General features: G+C 35.9%; 1 protein-coding gene across 9 annotated transcripts in view; it reads left to right on the plus strand.

Moving 5' to 3' along the window:
• The window catches only part of USP40 (ubiquitin specific peptidase 40), a 69,120-nt gene that overhangs the window by 7,462 nt on the left and 35,228 nt on the right, over positions 1-26,430 (plus strand). For 8 of the 9 annotated variants that reach the window (XR_005055732.2, XM_036997727.2, XM_036997731.2 and 5 more), the window contains 9 exons: positions 491-655; positions 2,803-2,949; positions 4,289-4,432; positions 7,090-7,218; positions 12,990-13,085; positions 14,811-14,918; positions 20,574-20,874; positions 23,374-23,455; positions 24,969-25,140. Coding sequence is in view for 8 of the 9 variants with exons in the window: in XM_036997727.2 (XP_036853622.2) it covers positions 491-655; positions 2,803-2,949; positions 4,289-4,432; positions 7,090-7,218; positions 12,990-13,085; positions 14,811-14,918; positions 20,574-20,874; positions 23,374-23,455; positions 24,969-25,140 (1,344 nt within the window). In the remaining variant the exon portion in view is untranslated. The remainder of the gene's footprint in view (positions 1-490; positions 656-2,802; positions 2,950-4,288; positions 4,433-7,089; positions 7,219-12,989; positions 13,086-14,810; positions 14,919-20,573; positions 20,875-23,373; positions 23,456-24,968; positions 25,141-26,430) is intronic. The other variant, XM_036997732.2, reaches the window with a different exon arrangement.

Below are 26,430 nucleotides of genomic sequence, written 5' to 3' on the forward strand. Positions count from 1 at the left end.
AAGCAGGTCCCATCAGAATTTTTCTCAGTAGTGTGTGTTAGTCTTGTGTTAGTTGGTCTGCATGTCAAAACAATAAATCCCAGATCTTTTCAGGTGTTGATAAATCAGACTATTTACCGATCCCTCTTAGCAAAAGAGAGCTTGTGGTGCATACCTGGCTTACTGTGTGCATGTGTTCCTTCCTCCCCTGGGACATGGCCATGTGTATCATTTCCCACAGGAATAAATGCACTTTCCTGTTTGCAAGTTGAGATGAGTTATATGTACATGTGAACATCGCCTGTTCATATTTCATTTTGTAGTAAAAATAAGAACGTGGTAATCTCTAAACCTGCTCTCATGTCTGCTCATTTAGCTTAGTCATCCTTTGTTTGAGACTTACCTTTGGATTTCTTGATAAATCTTGTGTTTTTTAACTTATATCACTTTGAAAATCTGTTTTAAAAAATCTAAAGCACAAAATTACATTGAAAAGTTACCTGTTTTGTAGGAAATGAGGCAACATGATGTGCAGGAACTGAATCGAATTCTCTTTAGTGCTTTGGAAACTTCCTTAGTTGGAACCTCCGGCCATGACCTCATCAGTCGTCTCTATCATGGAACCATTGTTAACCAGATTGTTTGTAAAGAATGTAAGAATGTCAGTGAAAAGCAGGTGAATATGCAAGAGAATCTTAGTAATAAGTTATATCGTAAATTATAATTCATGTAATAAAATCTATGATCTGTAATACATATGAGGATTAAAGTATTTATTAGTAGAAATAATTTTATCAGTTTTCTTTTACTCTAGCTACACTTTAGTCATAAGTTTATAATCCAGATTTCTCCATGTAAACTGAAAGAAGTAGGTATCTTAAAATGCAACATTAAAGCTTTTACTCAGTACCTGAATATTTGGAAAATAGATTTGGAGGGTGTTTATAAGTAGAGGTTTGTGGCCTCAGGGGAAAACCACCATCATCATGGTTAGTGGTTGGAATATTACAAAGAAAGTTACTTAGGGAAATAATAAAAATAGAAAATACTAAGGAATGTTTAAATTAACAAACATCTGTAATTAAACATTGGGTTTAGTTTATTAATGCCCTTCAGAAAGTTCATTTGTATGTGTGTGCTTATGTTTAAATATTATATATTATATATTATATATTATATAGCTATTTCTTTTTAAACTAGTGTAACCTTCAGTTCTTTGCTATGACAGGGTGCCCATTCAGTCTAGTTGAGAATTTGCTCATGTAAATATAGTAATCTTTTGTTATGGCAAGATTTAAAGTTTCCGTATTTGACTAAAAAAGTAAAATGCCATTTTCTAAATGTGTTAATTATATATATATATACATATACATATATACACATTTTTTATTTCTCCTCTTGCTATTTTTTATGAAAGAGTTGTTGTGGATGAAAAAAATTCTTTTTGATCCCTATTGCCTGTGCTGATAGAAGGTTTGGTCAACCGAGTTTGGAAATACTAAGATACTGCATGTGTTTGAATTACTGTACCATTGACTTGACTATAATGTAATAAATCACAAAGTTATTTCAAGACATAATGTATATGAAGGCACATTATAAATTAGAGATATTAACTTTTCATATACACATATTGTAAACTACAGTTGAACCTTGAGCAACACAGGTTTGGACTGAGCAGGTCTGCTTGTACACAAATTTTTAAACATAAATTAACTGGAAAATTTTTCAGAAGTTTGTGACAATTTGGAAAAAAAACTTTTCTCTAGTTTATTTTATTGTAAGAATACAGTATATAATACATATAACATACTAAATACATGTTAATCGACTTTATGTTATTGGTAAGGCTTCTGGTTGACAATAGGCTATTAGTAGTTAAGTTCTGGGGGGTTTAGAAGTTGTAAGCAGATTTTTGACTATGCCAGGGGTCAGCACCCCTAATCCCTATGTTGTTCAAGAGTCAACCATATATATAAATGTTGCTTTTACTATCTTAGATTTCCATCATGAATTAATTAGTGCTCTATTATTTTACAAATCCTCATGTTCCCTTAAAGTGATACTATTGAGTATGTACACACAAAACTATAATTATGCTTTAAACTTGTCAAATTTTAAGGGTTTATTACTAGAAATACGTTGTAATTCAAATATAGTTATAGTAGAAGTGATAGACTCCCTCTTTGCAAAATACCCTCCTCTTATTAAGGTAGAAAAAATACCTTTTTATCCTGACTCAATAAGTTTTTTTTAATTATAGTGGACACAATATTTTAGTAGTTTCAGGTATACAGTATAGTGATTTGACACTTACATACATTATAAAATGCTCACCACAGTCAATGTGGTTATCTGTCATCAAACTAAGTTATTACAATATTAAAGTTATTTTTTTCTTATAACTTCCTCAGTATATCTTTAAACCAACCTTAGCAGAAGACGAGGAAGTGGAGGTTAGAGAGCCCAGCCCTGCCCCTGCTATCCTGGTCTAGAGACTAAGCACTAATGAACTTGGCCAGCATATGTGCTTCTCAATCCAGATGTGTGCAGTGGTTTATTTTATTTCCTGATAGAATAGGTTTTATTGTGTCTACAGTCAGCTCAAATCTAGTTCCTGGTATATTTTAAGCTAAGTTATACTTTGATTTGGAAAAGGTAATTTACTGTTGGGAATTTCACAGTATTCGATCAGAGATCTCTACCTTCACGCGCACAGTGCTTTAGGAAAGTATGTCTGGTCATTCCCAGTACACATATGAGTTGGTGATGTGTTTGTGAGCCTCTGTGAGATTTTTTTCAGTATATTTATGTGTATTTCAGGAAGACTTCTTAGATCTAACTGTAGCGGTAAAAAATGTATCAGGTTTGGAAGACGCCCTCTGGAGCATGTATGTAGAAGAGGAAGTCTTTGACTGTGACAACTTATACCGGTGTGGAGCGTGCAGCGGGCTGGTGAGAGCAGCAAAGGTAAAGATGAAGCTCTGCCTCTTCTTAGGGCGCCCACTTAATGCCCAGAGCAGGTCTGTCAGGTGAAGTCAGCCTGCGTGGAAAAATTTGGAAGATATACATGAAGCTGTCAAGTAGTAATAAGGATCGAAAAGACCTTTACCTTATAGCTGTCTGTATTTTAAATTGTTTACAATAAAGAATTTTTTTATGCTTTCACATCAACAATTCTCTCAACTTCTTTCTCTTCCATGGAGAATTTATTTGTGCTTCAGTGTTTCTTAAATATACCTTTTTTGAATAGAGTCCCCCCATCCCTGCTCTTTTGCAAATTACCATTTTGAAGAAGGCAATATGTTTTTGTATGTGCCAGCCAGTTGACCTTTCTTTGTGTACTGCTATGAAATAGCTGGCTACATTTTCTGTATATGCAGTTATTTTACTATATATATATATATATATATGTATGTATGTATGTATGTATATATCTTCCCTGACTTTAGCAAATTTAATATGCCCTTTCCTCCTTCCCCGGTTGGAAACATTCAACTTACTAGTTAAAGGGCTTGAGTGCCTGGATTTCTTTTTGTACAGCAAAGCAAAATACAGGATGAAAGGAGGACTGGCTGTAAGCAACCAATGTCTTCTGCTTGCATGCCATTTATACAAGGAGGTGGGGAAAAAATGATTTCTAAATAAAAAGCAACTTAGTGTAGGGTTTTGTTTTAAAACAAGGAATTAAAACAATAAAAAAATTTTCTTATCTGCTTTTTTAAGAACATAACTGTAAAACCCCAGTTAGTGGATCTTAGCATCTGGGAGTTAGAGCCCTTTTCAAAGTCTGATGAAAACTATGGATTTTCTCCCCAGAAAAATGTATGTACACAGACAATTTTCATATAATTTCAAGGCTTTGGATCCATTGAAACAGCTCCCTAGGTCCCCAGTTAAGAGCTTCAGTTCTTCAGTAAATAGAAGGACTGTGTGGTCTGCCAGATGCAGTGGAGACAGCAGAGACGAAGGCTCATGGCCAGGACTTGGGCAGAAAGAAGCATTGTTAGGGAGGGAGCTTCAGCTGCCATGGGCTCAGCAGATAGCTTTGATTTTATAGCAACACCAGAAACTTAAAAGTGAATTGTAAATTCTTAGTTGTAAGCACAAATAAGTGATGTCACCTTTAGTTCCATAAAATAGATTAGTTTATATGAAGAACTATTGAATCCATGGTGATGAGTCTTTTTGCTTCAAGGACATGTCTCTTAAAACTGGGTCATAGGTTGCTTTTTCATGTGTTAAACATTATGTATTCCTTTATATAACTCTGCTTTTAAAAAAATTAAAAAATTTTTTCTTTTAACAGTCAGCCAAATTGCGAAAGCTGCCGCCCTTTCTTACTGTTTCTTTATTAAGATTTAATTTTGATTTTGTGAAGTGTGAACGATACAAAGAAACTAGCTGTTACACGTTTCCTCTCCGGATCAATCTCAAGCCTTTTTGTGAACAGGTTTGAACTATTTTTATTTTGAAATTCTTTCTCTCCCTCTCTCAAGATTGAATCTTTTATTGGCCTGATTTTCAGCTGGCTTATTGCAGAATCTTTCAACCTCTGCACTGTTAACATCTTGAGTTGGACAGTTCTTTGTTGTGGGGGCTCTCCCAGGCACTGTAGGACATTAAAGGCATCCCTGGCCTCTACCTACTGAATGACAGTGGCATCCCCACCGCACCCAGTAGTGACAAAATTGTCTTCAGACCTTGCCAAATGTGCACATCTCCTGGGAGTGGCGGTGGGGGCGGCATCACTCACAGCTGAGACCCATTGGTGACTGCAGTCCTATTGCATTTCTGGAGTGTGGATTGGTTCTTGGTTCTTTTCATTCAATTCTCCTTGAAAAGCCTTTGAAATGAAAATTTAGGGACAAAATTAACAATAACCCTGCATCAGGAAACATTACCGTTAATCGGTACTTCACTTTTTGGATTAAGTTTCCTTGGATAAGAATCTAGAATTTCACATCTAGATAGTGAACAGGTATTTGGAACATCACTAGTCTAGAATTTGTAATCCTTAAGTCACAGGAAGGAAGTTTTGAAAATTAATTAATTACAAATAAACCTACTTTATAAGGCATCTTAAGACATTTTCTATATAATTACTTATCTGTGCCAAGAGCAGGATGATGAGACTGATGTATTTCTTATTATAAATCATTCTTTATATGTTTATTAAGACAAGACCATTTTAGCTAGCTATTGAATTTCTACATATAAAAATAATCTTTTTAAATATTCTTAAATTCAGATGGACCTTCCTTTACTTCAGGCCTAGTTACTGAGCTTTTTTGGGTTTTTTTTTTAATTATATTAATTCTGCCTATTATTGACACACACAAACAGTTTTGCCAGAGTAAGTTAATATATTCACCCCCACCCTCCACCCCCATTATTTACTGCCTGGGAAAAATAAATTTTTTCAGGATAATTGAATTAATCCTCCCCACACACACTAGTCTTATTGAGAAATAATTGACATATCACTTTATAAGTTTAATAAAGTATACAGCATGATCGTTTGTTACAAATAGTGTGGTATGATTACCGTAACAGGTTTAGTTAACATCCATCATTTAATACAGAAAAAACTTCTGTCCTCTTATAAAAAGTAGTTTGTCATATTATTGTTACTCTGAAATACAAAACTGAAATAAGTAAAACATTAAGCATTTATCTAATAAATTCATGATAACTTTTAATGAAAAAGATTGTCAGTTTGCATCTTTGTTCACATCCCTCTTTTGCGTGAATCAGACATTTAAAAAATGCTGATTATTTAAAAAGTACAATTTTTAAGCAAACAAGTTCCTGAAATAAGTGACACCCCCTCAAGTAGTATTCATAGGGAAACACTGTCTTCACCTAAAATAGATGTTTTTGTTTTAAATGCCAGTGTAAGAATTCATCTGTTGGCACCCCCCCTGCTTTGAGAGAAATATTCTGCATCCATGGATGGTTTATTTTCCTTGTCTAGCTTGGATTAACACATAGTCTACAGGCACACACCTGATCATCTACAATTGCTCTCTTACAACACTAAACTATGTTTTCTACCTTTATTTTGCATCTACCTACCACTTCAGCATTTTATTAAAAATAAAAATAATAATAATAAAGGGAGAAATGTGGGATCAACATATAAATCAAGTATAAAAATCAAACGAATATTCATATTTGACCTGATTGTTTATAGTTCATGATGCGTGATCAAAACCGAAAGTTTCTGTGATGACTGCCCTTGTACTGTTCACCATGTAAGAATTTATTCACTATGTAAGAATTCGTTCACCATGTAAGAACTTGTTCGTTATGCTTCAGAAGATTGGAGACTGACGAGAATTAGGCTTGAGATGGATTAATGATTGTACATTGAGCATTGACCCCCCTATACTGAATTTTATTGTTGTTAAGAACCATTTGATCAATAAATATGAGAGATGCCCTCTCAAAAAAAAAAAAAGAATTCATCTGTTGGGTCAGTCATAATTATAGAGCACATAATTTTAGAAGAGATTGATCATAGACTTAATAAGACAAGAAAGAACCTTTTCATTATACTAAACTGCCTCTAAAAACCAATTGCTAAATTCCTGTTATATGCAGAAGACAATTGACAGGTGGAACTATAGCAAGTAGGTATCTCTCGACTTGTAGGCACATGGCAATCTAGTTGGATTATAAGACAAATTCAGCAGCTAAAGAGCACATTTATAAAACAGCATGACAATATAAAACAAAAGTAGTTTTTCATGCTAAAACTTTATCATAGTCTTACTGGTAAGGTAGTGTGTTTCATTATCACACTTGCTTACATGATCTTAACCAAAGTATACATAAAAATAGCATTTAGTTTAAATATATGTTCTCTTGTTTAGCTCAGGCAGAATTTGGTTAGTGCAGTGTGATTATTAGTAGATCGATGATAGATATCAGCCTAAGAACTAAGAATTTTAAAATTTAAAGCCAATTCAAATTTCTTAGTTTACCCTTAAATAGCAGTAACATTGAAGTTTCTTATTAGTTGCAATATTTGAAATCCCGCTTTCCCTTTGGTAGTACATCTTCCTGTTTAATGTAAAATATATCAAGTTCTTCTTTTTTTTGTAGAGTGAATTGGATGACTTGGAGTATATGTATGATCTCTTCTCAGTTATTATACATAAAGGTGGTTGCTATGGAGGACATTATCATGTGTATATTAAAGATGTCGATCATTTGGGAAATTGGCAGTTTCAAGTAAGTATAGAAAGCAGTTTAGAAGTATCTTTGCAATCTTTTTCCTTTTCTAGTCCTGTGTTATTTTGGTGAGGATCATCCTTTGTCATTTATTCTGTATTCAGTCTATAGCACAAAGTTAATACAGATAGAAGCTTTATGTTTTTATTTCTGAACAATTTTACACTTACAGTATAATAATCAGTATAGTACAAATACCTCCTGTACTCTTCACCTAAATTCTTTAGTTGTTAACATCTTGCCATACCTGTGCAGACACACTGTGTACACACACACACAGTTAACATTATTGTTATAAGTGCTGAACCATTTGAAATTAGGTTGAAGACATCAGATTTCTTTATCCCTAAATACTTCTGTGTCTATTTCCTGAGAGCAATGACATTCTCTTATGTGAGCATAGATCAAAATCAGGAACTTAAACGTTGATATAATACTATTATCTCTTCAGTTTATATTCACATTTCAACAGTTGTTTCATCCAAACCCTTTATGGTATTTTCTTCCCCACTCTAGTATCAAGTCCAGGATCGTGCATATATTTAGTTAGCATATCTCTTAATTCTCCTTTAATCAATTGCTAGTCCTCAGCTTTTCTTTATCTTTCATGGCACCAACCAAAGACAATAAAGATTTTCTTCCTGTGTTGTCTTCTCAGTTTTGTAATTTTGCCTTTTACATTTCAAACTTAAGTCTTCCTGGAAGGATTTGCTGTGAATGGTGTGAGATTTTGTTTTCCATTTGGATACCCAATCTCCCCTAAGCGTTTACTGAGTAATCCATTCTTTCTCTACCAATCTATAGTGCCAGTTGTGTCATATGAATTGTTTATGTGTGAGTCCATTGTGGAGCTCTCTATTCTGTTCCATTGTTATTTTTTCTATTCCTGAGCAAATACCAGACTGTTCATTTCAGTAGCTTTTAAGCCATGATATCTAGTAGGGTAAGTCACCCTACCTGTTATTTTGCAGGAGTGTTGTGCCTGTCTTGGCCTTTTATGCTTCTGTGAACATTTCCAGAATCAATGTATCAGTATTCACACAAATGTAGTGGGGATTTGAATCTACATAGGTAAACAAGATACATCTTTTCAATTTTAGAGTTTCTTTAATGTCTTTTTAAAGAGTTCTATAAGTTTCTCAAGAAAAGGACTTGCAGATGTTCTGAGGGAAAGCACTAAGTAGGTGTCTAGTTCCAATTATTTGCAATGTGAAAAATTATAATGTGTTACATACGAATCTCAAGCTCTCAACCAGTTTTCTAAAATGTAACTAGAACACAGTGAAACATTAATATGTAAGTTACATACCATCATGTTAGGATGTAGAATGCTTAAAACATGTCTTCCTGATTATCAAACAGTTAATGTTGATGCATAGCTGCACCACACATGGTAACATGGTTTCTCTTGGTGCCAACAATGTTCAAGATGCACAGTCCTTTTGCTGACACTCTAGTTTGCTTTTCAGAATGTCAGTCTGTATTTCTGATGCTCTTGTCAGTTCTACTTGGAATGTATTGAGAGAGAAATGTTTTGTAAAGTTTGGATATTAAAGTTGTCAAACCATTTTACCAGGAAAATGTTAACCAGGGAGGTATTCTCTGGACTATGTCTGTGCTTGTATTTTCTGGCCTGCTTGTGACTAGTGTGTTGAAATGCAGTTACCTTGAGTATATTGATTTTATAACCGACCATGCTGCTAAACATTGTTACATTGTAGACATCTTTGGAAAAAGACAGTTTCACCTTCTCCAGTCCTTCACCTTCCATTCCTTGTATTTCCAGAACTGCCGTTCCTAGAAAGAAAGCCACACAAGCATCACCCTCAAATGTCTGTGCCACATTTTCAGAGACACTAGCTGTTGGGCACATTGCCAGTCAGATGAAGTGAATCCCCTCTGGTCCATTCCAGCCCTTGATGTTCTCATGCTTAGTTTGAGCTGATTCTTCCCACGTTACCTTCCTTCACACCGCTTTCTTATTATTTACAGTTCGAGGATCCCATAGGAGAGTCCTTATTCTCCAGAGCAGCCACTCTCCTCCACCCTTTTAAACAATTATATTAGCTTTAGTTCATTCTCTCTAAAAGAGGGAGTTGAAGCCTTTCATCAGATTCTGATAGAGGCTTTTGAACAGATCTGGTAAATATTTATTATGTTGCTGATTTATTTTTTCTCTTTGCCTTGCCCACCGCAGTTCTTGATATTTTTCCTCCAGCTATGCCTTCGTTGTTACAACCCATTTTTTTCAATGTGCCATGTTTCATTTCAGCCTTAAGTGCCCCCACCCTCTGTGCCAGTTGAGCTTCCACCTCAGGGACTGTGTCTACTTTCCTCAATGCCTGGTACAGATTTGCTCAGCCAGTATCAGATTTCAGGCACTTTTCTAGCTGGTGGGATTTATCCTCTCTCTTTTGATATCTAAAATATTTATGTGCAGTTTAGTTTTCAAGTTTATCATTAAGGTCATGCGCAGAGGTAGCTTCACACTGTGTGGTGAGCTAGCGTGTCTCAAGAGTAATGCTTTCTCTTCCGTGTCTGCCTTTGGGTCGTGCTTTGTTGGACATCGGTGCAGTTTTGTGTTCGTTTCTTTGGACGGCAGCGCTCTTCTCCAGCATGTCGGGCTCCTCTCCCCCTTCTGCCTGACTGGCCAGCTGTGTCCTCTGGACTGCTTGCCTGTTCTGCGGCTCTTACTTTAGCAAGGCCGCCTCAGGGCTCAAAGAGCAGTGAGAAGATCACTTTCCACTCCTGCCTAGTAGGCTTCCTTATTCGTGGCTCTCTGAGGCATCTCACTTGTTAATTGTTTTCTTTCTTTTTCTTTTTTTATTGTTAAGCTATCACTGAGATAAAATCTTATAAAGGTTTCATATGAGCAACTTTGTGGTTATTACATTCATCCGTATTATCAAGTCCCCCCCCCACCCCATTGCAGTCACTGTCCATCAGCGCAGTAAGATGCTAGAGTCACTCCCCGTCTTCTCAGTGCTGTGCTGCCTTCCCCGGGCCCCCCATACATAACGTGTGCTGACATGCCCTTTAATCAGTCCCCTTCTACCTCCCTCCCCACCCACCCTCCCCAACCCCTTCCCTTTAGTTACCGCTAGTCCCTTCTATTAATTGATTTCTTATTCTGATGTTTAAGAATCACTAGCTTTTCATCCAGAGCCTTGTGGTGTTCACATAAAGTGCTTTAAGAATTTCAGCTTCAGTAGGCACACTTCCGGGACACTGCTTGTCCTTCTACCACTTCTACTACTGAGAGCTCTCTTGTGCCTAGAAAAAAGGACTCCCAATATTCTACTAATAGCCAGATACTGTTCTTTCTGCTTATATTTTGGTACTTTCTTCTTCCCTGTCAAGGAGTTGATCCCTGAATTCATGGAGTTCATTAATGAGTGCTATCTGCAAGGAATAATTTTCATGGCCAATCTCACATAATTTTCCACGGGTTAAAGCCAACATTCCATTTTCTTTCAGATAGATTTTAGTCTGTCTAGAAGGTGATCCCATTTTTATAGTATGGAGGACATGAGCTATTCAAAATGTGACTCTGGATTGGGCTGTAAAGAGGGTCCTGAGCTATGCCTTCCATTTGCTAGGGAGCCTTTGGCTTCATTCACGGTTGACGTCACTTTGAGCATCATCTGGAGCATTGAGGAAGTGAGACAAAGGAAGTTTTTACAGCAGCTCCCAGTAGGCAGTCTGGGACTGGCATCGACTTGTCCGGCCTGTCCCCACAGGCCAAGGTTGGACATTGGCATAGTGGCAGAGGGCTGAGCCAGCCTGTGTGTCACCTGCACCAGCCTATCAAATACCAGGCATTGCCGGCCTGCCTTCCCACTCCTACCATTCTTAAATCTTTTCTTCCTTAGTCATAAATGTCTTTGAACATATTAAGCATATTCTTGTTACTCTATATTTAATAATTGCAGTATCTGAAGACTTTGTGGGTCTGATTTGTTTAACTACTGATTCTATTTCCTTGTCAGTTTAGACTGTAGGCCTGCTTGGTTGATCGGTTGGTTGGTCTTTTAAGAACATGAGTTACAGGAGTAATTTGAGGCCTGAGTTGAAAGTGCCTTCCTCCAGGAAAGATAAGCATTTATCTCTACCACATGGCTGGGGTCGTTTCCAACCCTTAACAATTTAAAATAAGATATTGTCTTAATGGTTTTAAAGCCATATAGCTAGTGTGAATTTGGGCCATAAATCCACATGAGGATGTACTTCTGATTACAGATTGTTAGAGAAAATGTTGTCCACCTTCTGGTATTAATCTCCAACTAAGCCAGGTCCTCATTCTTTAGTGTGGGGTGGGTTTTTTCTAGGTCATTCTTATTTTGAGAGTGTAGCCCTTTCAGGATTCTAGCTTTTTGCTGGAGTCATAATCATAAAATTTATGGCATAAATTGTTCATAACAAAAAGTTGTGGCATAAAAAATATGTATTTGGTCTTCATCCCAGGTTCTTGGCATAGAGCTCCTTGGAATTTCTTGAATGATAGGCATGTCTTTTGTTGTTCATAATGAACCCCTCTGAACCATACCTGAGTTTATGCTAATAAGGTGACTCTTGGTGGGGGCCTAGCTACTTTTGATATGAGGGCTGGTCACAGGGGAACCATCCGCATGATTAGAGGGTTGGAACTTGCAGCCCCAGCCCCAAACCTGGGGAGTGGAGAGGGGCTGGAGAGCATTCTGTCACCAAGGGCCAATGATTTAATCTGTCACGTCTGCATAATAAAACTTTGATAAAGACGTTGAAACAAGACGACTAGGGGAGCTTCTAGGTTACATCCACATGCAGGGACGGGGCCACCTAGACTCCATGGGGCAGAGGCTCCTACACTCAGGATCCTTCCTGACCTCACCCTGTATAACTCTTCATCTGGCTGTTTGTTTATATCTTTTATAATAAATTATAGTCCTGAGTGTAAGTTCCTGAGTTCTGCAAGCTGTTCCAGAAAATTATCAAACTTGAAGTGGGGGTTGTAGGAACCATAGAATTTGTAGTCAGCCAGGCAGAAGTACAGGTAGCCTGGGCACCCCATTAGTGGCTGGTGTCTGAAGCGGAAGCTCTTGTGGGACTTAGTGAAGTTAGTGTCAGAACTGAAGTGAATCATGGGTCACCCCAATGGTGTCAGAGATTTGGAGAACTGTTGGTTCGAACCAATCATTCAAGTCCCTGTTTTGGGCAGGTCCTTAGGCTTCGTCTCCCAAACCCTGTCCTCTCTGAACGTCAAAGTGGAAGTCCTGTGTCAGCAAGATTGGGCACCTGGAATTTTGACATATTCCCAAATAACTTCATAGCATGGAGTGAAACCTGGGTGATCATGAACTAGAAGGGAGTGTTTAAGCTGACCTTGCATAGATACGTAGGATTTAATTAGGGCAACACGAGTGACTGAGGATAAATTGAATGAAGGCCAAAAAGTATTTTGAACTGAATGATAATGAAAATGCAACATAGCAAAATTTGTAGGATGCAGCCCAAGTGCTTCTGTCGGAACCCTCTGTGCGTACTGTGCCAGAAGCTTTACTTATCTCACTATCCCAGTTTACAGACAATACCAGAAAGATTAAGTAATTTGTTCCAGATTATTCAACTGGAGCTGGAATTCAAAGCCAGGTCTGTCTGATTGCAAAGCATATATAAATTGTTTTTTTAAAATCGTCATTTCTCCATCTTGAAACCTCCACAGCACATTCTTACTTTGTCACTTACCTTTTAAGGGATTAGTGATAGATATTTTGTATTGTTTTCCTTCCTAGCAAGAAGAAATTAAGCCAGATGTGAATTTGAAAGATCTTCAAAAGGAAGAAGAGAGTGATGATCCATTGATGATTGTAAAAGCAATCTTATTACAGGTAGAGAGAGAGGATGTTTGTATTTGTGTGTGTGTATGTATATCACATACACAGTTGACCCTTGAACAGTGGTAACCCCCCTGTCCTTGCACACTCAAAAATCTGTGTATAACTTTTGACTTCCCTAAAACTTAATACAGCCCACTGATGACTGAAAAAGCCTTACTGAAACATAGTCGATTAACGCATACTTTGTATGGCATATATATATTGTATACTATACTCTTAGAATACAATAAGCTAGAGAAAAGAAAATGTTTTTCAAATTGTTGCAAATCTCCAAAATTTTTTTCCATATACTTATGAAAAAATTCATGTGTAAGTGAACCTGTGCAATTCAAACCCATGTTGTTCAAGGACCAACTGTGTATATATTTGTGAGATTTTTTTGGTAGAACTCATGTTACTATTCATGGTGTTTTTCCTTTGGAACATTCTCTACTTTAAAAATTTTTTAATTGGAAACTTTCTGGTTTTAAAAGGAATATGTAGTCATGGTAGGAAATTTGAGAGAAAAAAAACTAAAAAATATATAAGGCAATAAAAAGTATAAATAAACTAAATGTCCAGTCATTGTCAACACTTCGATATATATTCTTTACATTCTGCTTTCTTTGTACTTATATAAATATATATATTTATGTGTATATATATATATATAGGGATTGGATTTGGGTTTTTTTGGCATTATTGTCATTTTAAATAGAATCGGGGTTTCATTTACATACTATTTTGGAATTTATTGTTTTCCCATGTTATCCTTTACATGTCTGTGGGACCTGAAGTTATGTCCCCAATATAATTTTCTTAATATTGGTAATACCTCAAGCCCTTGATTTTCTGTGTTTGCTTAGTACCCTGTTGTGAAGATGGTAGGTTTCCTTTCATACTTATTTTTAATAACTAATTTTTCATAATTCTTTATCAGGGACCTAGGCTGAGTCCTTTAACTATATTATGTGGCTACTGTATTATACTCTTAGGGCCGCCAGAGCCAAGTACCACTGACTGGGGGGCATCCACAGCAGACACATTTTCTCCCAGTTCTGGGGGCCAGAAGTCTGAGATCATGGTGCTGGCAGGAATGGTTCCTCCTGATGCCCCTCGCCTTGGCTTGCAGAGGGCCGCCTTCTCACTGTGTCCTCACGTGGCCTTGCCTCTGTGCATGTGCATCTCTGGTATCTCTGTCCAAATTTCCTCTTTTAAGGACACCAGTCAGATCGGATTAGGCCCGCCCAAGTGACTTCATGTTAACTGTATCACTTCTTCAAAGGCTCTATTCAAATACAGTCACAGCTGAAATTTTGAAGGTTTAGAGATTCAACATACAAATTTTGGCAGGAGGACATATTTCAGCCCGTAACAGTCACATCTTACCCCCTTTCAGAATTTGTTTACTTCAAATTCAAAACATTCAGAAAAGGCATTCGTGACCCTTTTTTGTACATAAGTATTTCTCTTAGAAACTCCACATAATATCAGGAACTTAACAAGACTGAGACTATTCTTTGAATATTGCTCTTGAAGTGTTAAACTTTGACACATGGGAAGTAGCAAAATTCAAGCTTTCTAGTTTTAGAAAACTTTTTATTTTTAAACAAGTATGGTTAATCCACTTACATGTTTACTGTTACAGGTTTATTTAATTACATGGTCACTTTGAACTCATGTGTTTTGGTTATATCTCATCAGATTCTCTGAAATGACTTCTGTTTCTTTACTAAGGAGGAGGGTAATGGAATTCCTGTGGATCAGCTGGGCCAGAGACTCTTGAAAAAGATAGGAATATCTTGGAACAAAAAGTACAGAAAACAGTATGGACCCCTGCGAAAGGTAATACAGGACATCCTTACAGGAAGTCCTATTCCCAGGCCATCTCATTATGATCCTTTTGCAGAGGGAAATTTAAATCTGGTGAAAATAAAATCAGTATTTATGTTTAATGGTTAGAATTCGGCTATGTTACTTACTAAGTATTGAGTTATGATGGGATCAAGAAGCAAGCAAGCAAAAATCTGAAGGGCCTTTAACCGTAACAGCAAAAAATGTCACAAGTTCATACCTTAAAGCTTTCCTTTTACTTAGAGAAATAAGTCAAGTCTGCAGATATTCACCCAGATTCTACTTGATCTTTCTTTTACAAACAATTCTAGTCAACTTGGTAATCTGGTTTCCTAGCCTATAAAATTAGATGCAAAACTGGTAGTGCCAGAAATAAGAGATACAACGACTGGGAAGAAGCAAAGCAACAAAAGACGTAATATTTTGGAGCTATTTCTTGTGGGAGTAAAGAGTTTATACACTGCAGTGTTAACTGTGCCTTTTAATTAGACACAGTTCATAAACCGATGTTAGCTTAACCACCTATTTAAAATGATTGGATCCATGTTTCAGTATTTTACTTTAAAGTATGATAATAGCTGTGCAGGTTTTATAGAAATACAAATACTTTTTATAATGAGGGAAGTACCTTTTATTCATAGACGACTGAGTTTCATCTTGAGTAGAGGTTGAATTTTATCAAATGCTGATTGTTTGATTTTGGGTTTTTTTGTTTGGGGTTTTTTTTTTTTTTTTACATCTATTGAAAGGATCACATTGCTTTTCTCTTATTCTGGTAATGTGATTAATTCTGTTGACTGATCTTTTTAATGTTAAATCTTACATTTCTGAGATAAATCACACTTGGTCATGATATATTTTATATATTGCTGTAGTGCATAATTTGGCACTTTAGGATTTTTGTGTCTGTGATTTTGAGAGATAACAGTCTTTAATTTTCCTTTTTGTAATGTCTTTGTTAAATTTTAGCATCAGGGTTATGTAGGACTCCTAAGAGGTTGGGAAATATTCCCCTGTATTGTTGGAAATAGCCCTATACTGAGTCCTTTAACTGTTTGGTCTGTGGCCACTGATATTAGTAGTTTGTATTTGCTCACTTTTTGCCATCAGTCTTGCTTGGGGCTTATCAAGTTTATTAAACTTATCAAAAGACTCACTTTTGACTTTGTTGATTTTCTCTACTACTCATCTGTTTTCTGTTTCACTGATGTCTGCTCTTGTTTTTAATTATGTCCCTTCCTTTTACCTCTCGGATTTAATTTGATCATCTTTTTCTAGCTTCTTGGGTTTGTATCTCAGTTGTTCTTAAATATTTCTTTTAATACACACCTTTAAAACTATAAATTTCCTTCTGAGCACTAATTTAGCTGCAGCTAAACTAGACACGTTTTCTTTATCATTCAGGTCAAAATATTTCCTAATTTTCCTTGTGATTTTTTTTTGTGAACTTGTTGCTCAATTTCCAAATGCTCAGGGGATTTCTAGTTCTCTTTTTGTTATATCTGTAAATTGATTTCTAATTAATTCTACTGTACTGTGAGAACATGTTCTCTGTATTTTCAGTTCTTTTGAATTTGAGCTGTTCCGTGCTCACAATATAGTCTTGATGACGTATTCACTTGGAAAGTTATTTTCTGCAGTTGTTGGGTATAGTGTCTCATAAATGTCAGCCTGGTCAGATTGATTAATAGTGTTCTTTATTTCTTCTTTGTCCTTACTAATTTTTCTTTTTATTGTTATCAGTTACTCAGAATAATTTTTAAATCTCCTACAATAATAGTGGATTTGTCCCTTCTTTTACTTTTGAGAATTTTGCTTCATGTCTATGGAAGCTCTATTACTAGGTTCATATACCTCCTGACATGAAACACCGTTTATCTCTGCTGATATTCTTTGCCTTGAGATGCACCTTCTCTAGTATTAATGTAACTGTGCAAGCTTTCTTATGAAACGGTGTCTCTTGCAAACTATGAAGTTGATTCTTGCTTGTTTTGGAAAATTGTGATTTTTAAGTAATTAGTTCTTTTACTTACAGTGTCAAATTTTTTATCATAAAGCTCTCTGCAGCACCTGAAGTTAGTTCCCTATTTCATTTCTGATACTGATAATGTATGCTTTTTAGCTCTTTTTTATCAGTCTTGCTAGGGGTTTATCAAGTTTATTAAGCTTTACAAAAGAACAAGTTTGCATCTATTGATTTTCTCTACTGTTCATCTGTTTTCTATCAGGTGATAATTTGATAATCTTTTCATTTTAATTAGAATGTTTATTCAGTCCAGTTGTTTTTAATGTATTGATTGATACCCTTGAGTTTGAATTTACCATCTATTTGTTTTTTATTTCCTTCCTCTATTTTGGTTCTTTTGGATTAATTGAGAAATTTTTAGTGTTTCATTTTTATCTCCTCTGTTGGCTTTTTAGCTATACTTCTTTGTTTAATCCTTTTACTCTGCGAATACACTATATATAAATCAATATTTAAGGTAATATTATACAACTTCCTGTACAGTGTAAGGTGTCTGCTGTAGCATAATTCCATTTCCTCACTTCTATCCTTTTCTGCTATGATTTTCTTATATTTTTACCATTACATGTAAATTCTATACATTACTTATTTTTATTGTTATTTTTTGCTTTAATCACTTAGGCAGCTTTTAAAGAAATTAATAAAATAATAGTGTTTATTTATCCATTCTGGTGTTCATTTTTCCTTCTTGCACATCCAGGTTTACATCTAATAAATCATTTCCTTTCAACCTTGAAAACTTCCCTTAGCACTTCTTGGAGTCTAGAACTGCTGGAAAAACTATTCTCAGCTATTGTTTGCCTGAAATCTTTATTTTGCCCTCATTTAAAAAAATAATTTTGCTGGCTATAGAATTCTAGGTTAATAGTATTTTTTTCTTTCAGCACTTTGAAGATGTCATTCCATTATGTTCTGGCTTCCATTATTTTGGCTGAGAAGTCAGTGTCACTTAAATGCATCATTTTCTCTGTCTGCTTTAAGAATTTCTCTTTATCTTTGCTTTTTAGCAGTATAACAATAACGTGTTTCAGTGTATGACATTCTTTGTGTTTATTTGCTTTGTATTAAGTTTTTTATTTCTGTAATTTGAAGTCTTTCTTCCATTTTGGCCATTAATACTTGATTTTTTTTCTGACCAATTATCTCTTCTCCTTCTAGAATGGTAGCACCATCTATATTAGGCCATTCAATATTTCCAAACAGATCATAGATATTCCAGGGTTTTTTTCTTTTTCTTTTTCTTTTTCCCCTCTCCTTCAATTTGGATAATTTCCATTGATCTGTCTTCAAGTTCATTGGTTCTTTCTTCTGTCAAGCCCAACCAGTGAACTTCTGGTTTCAGATACTGTGTATTTCAACTGTAGAATTTCCACTTAGCTCTTTATTTAGAGTGTCCATTTCACTGTTGAATTTCCCCATCTAACCCACTCTGTCCATCATCCTTTCCTATAAGTTAACCGTATTTTTAATAGCAGTTTGCTATTATATCATCTGGATCACTTCTGGGTCTGTTTCTATTAACTTTTTTTCTCTTGTATGAATTTACTGTATCATCTCTTGGTTATGTTTCACATTGTCCTGCTTATCACATTGTTCTGTTTCTTCACATGTCATATAATCTCATATTGCCTTCTGGACATTATGGTTGATGTGTTGTGACTGTGGGTTTTACATTATGTTCTAACAGGCCGTTAAATTACCTTTGAATCACCTTGATCCTATGGAAGCTGTGTTTTAGGCTTCAGTGGGGTGGGTTGATTGCAGTTTTGCTGTTAGTCCTGGGGAATAGCTCTTAGTTCTGGGGTATGCATGGTCTGTCCTGCCTCTTAAGGCAGAGGTTAGCAAACTATGGCCCATTGGCAAAATATGGCCTGCTGCCTGTTTTTTGTATAGCCCCAAGCTAAGAACTGTTTTTTCATTTTTTAAATAGTTACTTTTTGAAAGTTATATGGATACCTACATAATGTCCTCAAGTTTGTCTCTAGCCCATAAAGCTTTACAGAAAAGCTTGTGAGCACCTGACCCACCGAATGGCCTGTCTGCATTATCAGTAGAAAGCTTGAGGTATTCATCATATACCTCTGATTTGGCAGGACTTCAATTCTACGTTCTTTCTACCTGGCAGCAGGGTGCTAGGATCTGTGTTTAGATCTGGAACCTCCCAGTTTGTTGCTTCCTGTGGGGTTCCTCAGGTCTCAGGCTGTCCATGTACCATTCAGGAGTCACCCAAGGATTTGAAGGGGATTTGACCTAGATTTGGGGCTCCTTTATGGGATTTCCTCTTTCACTTGCTAGCCTTTCTGGCATTCTCAAATTCTGTGTCCTCAGTCCAATAAGATTCCTGCCTTTTGCTTGAATTCTCTTCCACTAAGCACTGCTACAAACTAGGAAGTGGTGGATTAATGTAGAATTCACCTCATTTGCTTCCCTCTTTTGGAGGATTCTGTCCCCTCCACTTTATGCCTGCCTGTGATTATTCTCAAACAGTGGTTTTCGTTATTTGTTGAAAGTTTATCATTTTTATCAGGAGATTTAGCCCAGTAAAAGTTCTCTGCCATTACTGGGATCAGACTGCACTGAAGTTTGAAGTTTAAGAATTAATCCTCAACTGTTAAACAAATAGAAAATTGGCTATACAGAAAGTTCAATACTCAAAGGTTTCAGATTGTTGGTATTTTATTGTACCTAAAACAAATCAGCTACAAAACTATTTTACCATCTGTCGTACACAGTGTTAACAATATTGTCTTTGGGTCATATACTCTATGCCTCTCTGCTTGTGATAAAATAGTACTTTTGATTAGAGAGTTGACATTACCATGTTATTCTCTTTCCAAAAGAAAAGTGAAAAAAATCGCATATCCATTTTGATTGATGACCCAAGCGAATGTTACACATACCTCCCAAGTGATTTTTATATAAAAATAGATTTGTGCTGAGAGCAAAGGGGATGCAAGGCTGCACAGAGATGAGGCAAAGAGAGGAGCAGAGAGTGCAAATGTGGGAAGAGCAATGGGGAGGGGAAGGTTTTTTCCTCCTAAACCTTTAGCTAAAAGAACTGGAGAAGTAGTCTTTAGGATTATGACTTAAGTCTTTCTATGCTTTGATTTCCAGAGCTAACCTGTCAGCTTCTAGAACAGCATTCAGTTTAGTTAATATGAAATGAAAATTTAGATTTGTAATTATTACTTTATCCTAACAAGAGCTTGTCTGAGTTACTAGTTTGAAATTATCTTTTATGGTGCTTCACTGTGTGACTGTCTTTGTTTTGTGCTTTGTTTAGATTGCTTTAAACATCTCAGAAGTGTTCTTATTCCATCTAATCTGTTTCAGTAAAGTACTATTTTTAAACAGCATTATTGAGATATAATTAAAATACATTTTAGATTGTAGCATGACAGCAATTCTCTTGACTATTAGACATTTAACAGAGAGAACACTCTGATGTTTATTGAATGTTTTTTTACAGTCCAAATGGATTTTTTCCTTCCTAGCTGGCCAGGGCAAGAATAAAGGTAAAGTTAAAATATTTAAATCACAGAAAGGAAGATCAAGTTTTTTAAATCATATCTCATTAAAAAACTCTTTATTAATCTAGTATTTTTTGTTTTTCTGTGTAGTTCTTACAGCTTCATTCTCAGATATTTCTACTCAGTTCAGATGAAAGTATGGTTAGTCTATTGAAGAACTGTTCTCTTCAGGCTGAGTCTGATTTCCAAAAAGATGATCAACAAATTTTCAAGATACTTACTCCAGAATCCCCAGGACTTAATAATAGCACCTCCTGTCCCCACTGGTTTGATATAAATGATTCCAAAGTCCAACCAATCAAGGAAAAGGATATTGAGCAGCAATTTCAGGGTAAAGAAAGTGCCTACATGTTGTTTTATCGGAAATCCCAGATGCAGAGACCCCCTGAAGGTATGGAAATAAAAGTGTTCCTATTTATTTAAGTTGATGACTTCAGAAGGTAATTGTTGAATGCTATTTGAATTTTTTCCCTTTTAAAAGAAAGTTTACTCTTGGAACGTTTTAAAATATTTTCAAGCTAACAGTAAGAAATATATTATGCCAAAAGAAATCTGATGTCCTATTATAAAGATTGAACATTTCTATTTAATTTTTTTCTCCTCTAATAATTTGAAGCCATAGTTAGGTTTTCAGAATTGGCTTTTCTTGGCTTATATAATGTTTTCTTGTTTTGTGTGCAACCTTGCATGTGGTTGACCTGTGCTCATGTGTGGTTCTGTCGTCCAGCCATGTGTTGCCGTTGAGTTGTAAGTGGCCTAGGTCTTACTTTTATGTTCCCTTTCATTTTCCTTTCCCTCAAGGTAATCTGTTCTCTCCTAATTGAAATATCTTCGAAGCATTCTTTGTTGAACCTTCTAAGAGAGCTCATCATTGAGACCCACAATGATAACTTTTTACTGAAGTCACTAACATAAATCAGTCTGTAAGACTTTTTGATCACTTCCCAAAGTCTACTCAGAAGTGAAACCTAACTAGGAAAACTCTTTAGATTGAGATAGTTGTGGATTAGAGATGAGGATATCATCCTTAGGGAATAAGAATTGTGTTCTTTTTATAAAGAATAAGAATAAATCAGTTACTAATCTGTATGTGAATCAAAGGAAATTAACTTTCTGGATCTGAAACAGTTCCATTACCTATTCTGTTTACCAGAAGGGGCTCTGCATTTTTCTGAGGGGATAAAGGTATGGTAATGGTTCTGATGATATACTGTGAGCACGATTCACAGTTACAGAACTACTAACAGAAAGAGAATGTCTTCAGGTAATGTCTTTTTTCCCGAATCGAATTTTCGTATGTAATAATTGGAGCATGTACTAAATGACAGTTCTCCAGTTAGCTTAGGAATTGAATAAAGGTCCAGCCAAAATCTTGATGGACATTTTGGAGGATGAAGGCATGGAACTTGGCAAAATGATTCAAAAATTCAGAGATAAATTGGTGCAAATTGAAGAAGGGACTAATGAAGGAAAATTTACGGTATCTGTAAAAAATTTAGTGCTAATGCAAAGAAGTGGACAGGTCATTGACATAGAGCAATAAGCATAGAAATTGATCCAAGTATTTTCAGGATATTAATCCATGGTAAGGTAGCTTTTCATGTAAGGTAGGAAGGAGTTCAAGAAAAGTGAACTACTCAATAAATACAACTGGGAAGTTTATTAGTTGCTAATCAGTTGCATTAACTTATAATTCCTTTAGTGTTTATATAAAAAAGGAACCTTAAAATGTACAAAATATCAATATTTTTCTGATCTTAAGGTTTAGAAGACCTTTCTGAACTTAAAAGCAAAGAAAGAAAAAATCAAGGAAAAGTGATATAAACCTTAAACAGTATTAAAAGGCAAATGATAAGCTAGTGGAAAACAGCAAAGTATATGACAGTTTTATTTCCCCCATCTGGAGAGGGCTCTCACATATATCACAGCATGCTTAGAGTAAATTAGGAAAAGGATGTAAATAAGTGATGCACAAAAGAAGGAACAGGAACAACTGGTGAAGTGCAAAAAAGAAAAAAAGATTCTTTCAACCCAGCCCATAATCAAAAAACACAAACTGAAACAGCAGTGAGATGCCACGTTTTTCCTACAAGTCAAATATTTCTATTAATCTGGTTCTCAAACAGTTGATATTTCCTCTGCCAGCTGGTAGGCATATAAAGTAATACAACCGATTTGGCTATGCATCTAAAAAACCTTAAACCAGTAATTCTCCTACAAATTTGCCTTGAAATAATCAGTTGTGTATAAATATTTATGTTCAAAGATGTCTGTTATCCCCATTGTTTTATAATAAAGACTAACTAGAAATCCCATATCTAATAGAAGATTGTTTAGAAAATGCTATTTATAGAATGGACTACTATGCAATCATTCAAACTTTAGAAAAATGCTCACTATGTGAAATGAAAAAGCATGTTACGAATTTGGAATATGATCCCAATTGCATTAAGTAAGCGTGTGTGTGTGTGTGTGTACACACACTGTGTAGATTAAAAAAAAAAAAAACCACAAGTATTTATACCAAATTTTAGCAGTAATCTATTTATTTTACATTTTAAAAAATAATTTCCAGAATTTTTACAGTGACCAGTTATATTTGTTAACAGGAAGAAAATAGAGGGTGTTCTTTTTAAAAAGTATATTTAAAGACAATTGAAGAAGTGGAATTCTAGCTTGGCTTAAAGAATGTTTATCTTTCATTTATTCTAATGTTTCCATTTCTCAGATGGGAAAGCTGAGAATCAGAGAAAATTAGCATTCACACAGATAGCTAACAGAAGCTGCCCTATGCCCAGCACAATAGGCCTTTTTAGCTTTGCATGATACTCTTCAGCGACCATATTTCATTTTTTAGTCAACACAAGTTAATGAAAAGTTTCGTTCACAGCTCAGGCTAATCCAAGATACAGGGTTCCGTGTCATTTGCTGAATGAAATGGATGCAGCCAACATGGAACTGCAAGCAAAAAGGTAATTTTGACTTACTTAGAATTTCAGTGTTTTTTCTGGAGAATGATGATCTAATTTAGGTCTCTAGTATAATAATGAAAATTAAAAAGGAAAAAAGTCTACTAGTTAATGCGAGTGTCTGTTTAGCTGCTGAATTTTTATAGTGAGAGTATCTTTTACTTCAAAATTAGCCTAACCTGTGAGATTGAAAGATGTACTATGATATAAATGGCCATTGCTAAGTAGGGATTGAAGCTTAAGAAAACTAGACAAATCAGTAAATTCACAGTTGTGCTAAATGAATTGTATCCTGGCTTGTCAGGTGATTCCGTTGGTACAAGGAGAGCCTGCTGTGAGAATCAGCCCTTATGTTTAAGTAGCCCCGGAGAGCAGGCCGGTAGAGACCGAAGAGCAGAGGTGGGCAGCAGACAGGGAATGTGGAGCCTACAAACTACTGGGCTTGATGTCAGTCTTGGGCAGAACCTATAATGGATTATTAAAGGGATGGTTTGTGAGAACTTGATGATCTCAACATTCTTCTCTGAGGTCTAACCTTGGACTCTAAAGAGCTGGTTCTTTATCTGTTCTCTGACAGGGTCGGTGGGATATCAGGTTAGGGAAACGGATGTTCCCACAGTCTCCTGGTAGACCCAACAGGCGGATTACATAGCAACATGTTCAGTATTTCTATCATTGACTTGAAGCTGTGGAGAAAAATAGGTAGATTGAAGGCAAACCACTATCAAAGGGAATCTCAGCAAAAGTCAAGACACTAAAAATAAAATTTAGAGTAAAATATCTTAAGTGCAAAATATAACCTGCATGAGTGGTGTGGATTAGCAGTTGGTATAAAAACAAAACACAGCCTAGGGGGATTCAGTCAGCCAGCACGGAGTTTTTTAATGTGGTTGTCAAAAAGGCTGATGCTCTCTTTGACCACATTAATAGAATTGTATTTGAAGTACCTGAGCAGTGGTGATACCCTCATCCAACCCTTCATCGGTCAGGCTGCCTGGGTCAGAGTATTGGGGTCTGTGCTTCAAGGCAGCTGAGGGGGTTCAGAGAAGAGCAGCCAGCGCCAGGCCGCTGTTGACTGTATTTGATCTGGGGAGAGAGACTCAGACCATGAGACTGACCTCAGTATTGTATGGGAGAGTCACTGGGGTCTGCTGGAAGTTAGAATGAAATAGAAGTTCGTAAAGCTGGCTCTTAACACAATTATAGAAGCAAGTTGCTAGCTGTTCGTAAGTGTAATCCTCAGGATTGAAGCATTCTGAGTGTATGTATTTGTTGAGACTAACATCGCAGAGTGTACATTAAAACTCATTTTCCTTGGAATTCACAGTGGCAGAGCTGAAATTATGCTATTCATTGAGAAAAAGTGAGTCATTTTGGAGCATGGAAGAAAAGGATGTCAATGATAATTACTTAGGTGGAATGGAGAATATTTATATCAAATGTATTTTTGGCTTTTGATGAAACAGTGTCTCTTACAAACACATAGAATTTATGTATTTTTTATGCCTCTTTAAAGGGCAGAATGTGATTCTACAAACAATAATTTTGAATTACATCTCCACCTGGGCCCTCAATATCATTTCTTCAATGGGGCTCTGCACCCAATAGTCTCTCAGACAGAGAGCATGTGGAATTTGACCTTCGATAAAAGAAAAACTTTAGGAGATCTTCGACAATCCATATTTCAGGTAATTTAGCCTTGGTTCCACTTAACTTAGACAGAAGTTCCATCTCAGGCTATATTCTCCTTTTCAAAAATCCTATTTAGAATACAACTATTTATTTTCCAAAGCTGCTTAAGAAAATCCTGCATCTGCTGCTTCTATAGAAAGCTGGCCCAGATGTTCTCCCCTTACTTGGGGTCTGTCAGAGAGGCTCTTCTTCCTGGGAGAGACGCTCTCAGTCCTGCCAGCAGCTTTGCAGGGGTAGACGCAAGCCCGGTATAGCTTATTTTAGGGACAGAAAGAATATAAGGTTGTCCCTTTTCTGAAAAATAAATGAATGAAAATTGTTTTTTAAAAGGAGTGAAAAAACAAGCATGTTGCCTAAAACCAAGAACTACTCAACAAGTTAAAGTAACTTTCAGTATAGAATAGCATTTTAGTAAGATTTTTAAGTGAAGGAAAATATCTACTGGTCTACAGTAAAAATGTTGTTAGCATTGCCTCCAAATAATTTATCCAGTTGTGTTTTAATAATGATAACGGTGCCCTTTGTAATGCTTTCTTACGTCACTTGGTTCTTTAACCTCATGAGGGCAAGCTGACCCACTTTTAAAGCTGAAGGAATGGGGATCTGAAGAGATCTAATATCTACCCATAGTCAGACATCTAATTACTGGTAAAACTAGGACTCCTGCCCTGGTCTCTCTACTCTTTCTTTCCTCTTAATCACACTTCTTCCCCCCACAGTACTTCCTGATCAAGGAAACGTGAAATAGAAAATGTAAGCTTTTTTTCCCTCCCAGAAATAAATGAAGTTTCTGGAAGACCATATGAGTTACCAAAATTAGCTTTCTTTTTATTTTCCTCATGTACAGAGAAAAGCAGGCCAGTTTCTTTTTTACCTTTAGTTCATTCAAATGATATTTAAATTTTGGATCATATCAGGATTTCTAAAATTGTCTATTTCTGAACTTTTCCATTAAAAGCAAAACCAGTCCTGACAGTGTTGATACAGGTGGACTTAGGGAATCTAACACTATCTAAGGTGACATTTCATGGTGGAAAAGACCTTATTCACCTTCATAAGTTTCAGATTTGTTCTAGTCTGCTTTTTGGTCTTTAATACATATCTCTGTTGTTTTAGAAGTAAGCAACAGGCAATAGGTTGTGAGAGTGACACAATTAACTAATCATTTGTCAGTATGAAATTTCTTTTTAAGAGAACTATCTTGTGGTATTTTGGAGAGAGGCAAAATAGGACTGACGTTTTAGGTAATGTTATTTTGGCAGAGTTACCACAGTCCCCAGAATCTT

This window comes from Manis javanica, chromosome 12, assembly GCF_040802235.1.
Source record: "Manis javanica isolate MJ-LG chromosome 12, MJ_LKY, whole genome shotgun sequence".
NCBI lineage: Eukaryota > Metazoa > Chordata > Mammalia > Pholidota > Manidae > Manis > Manis javanica.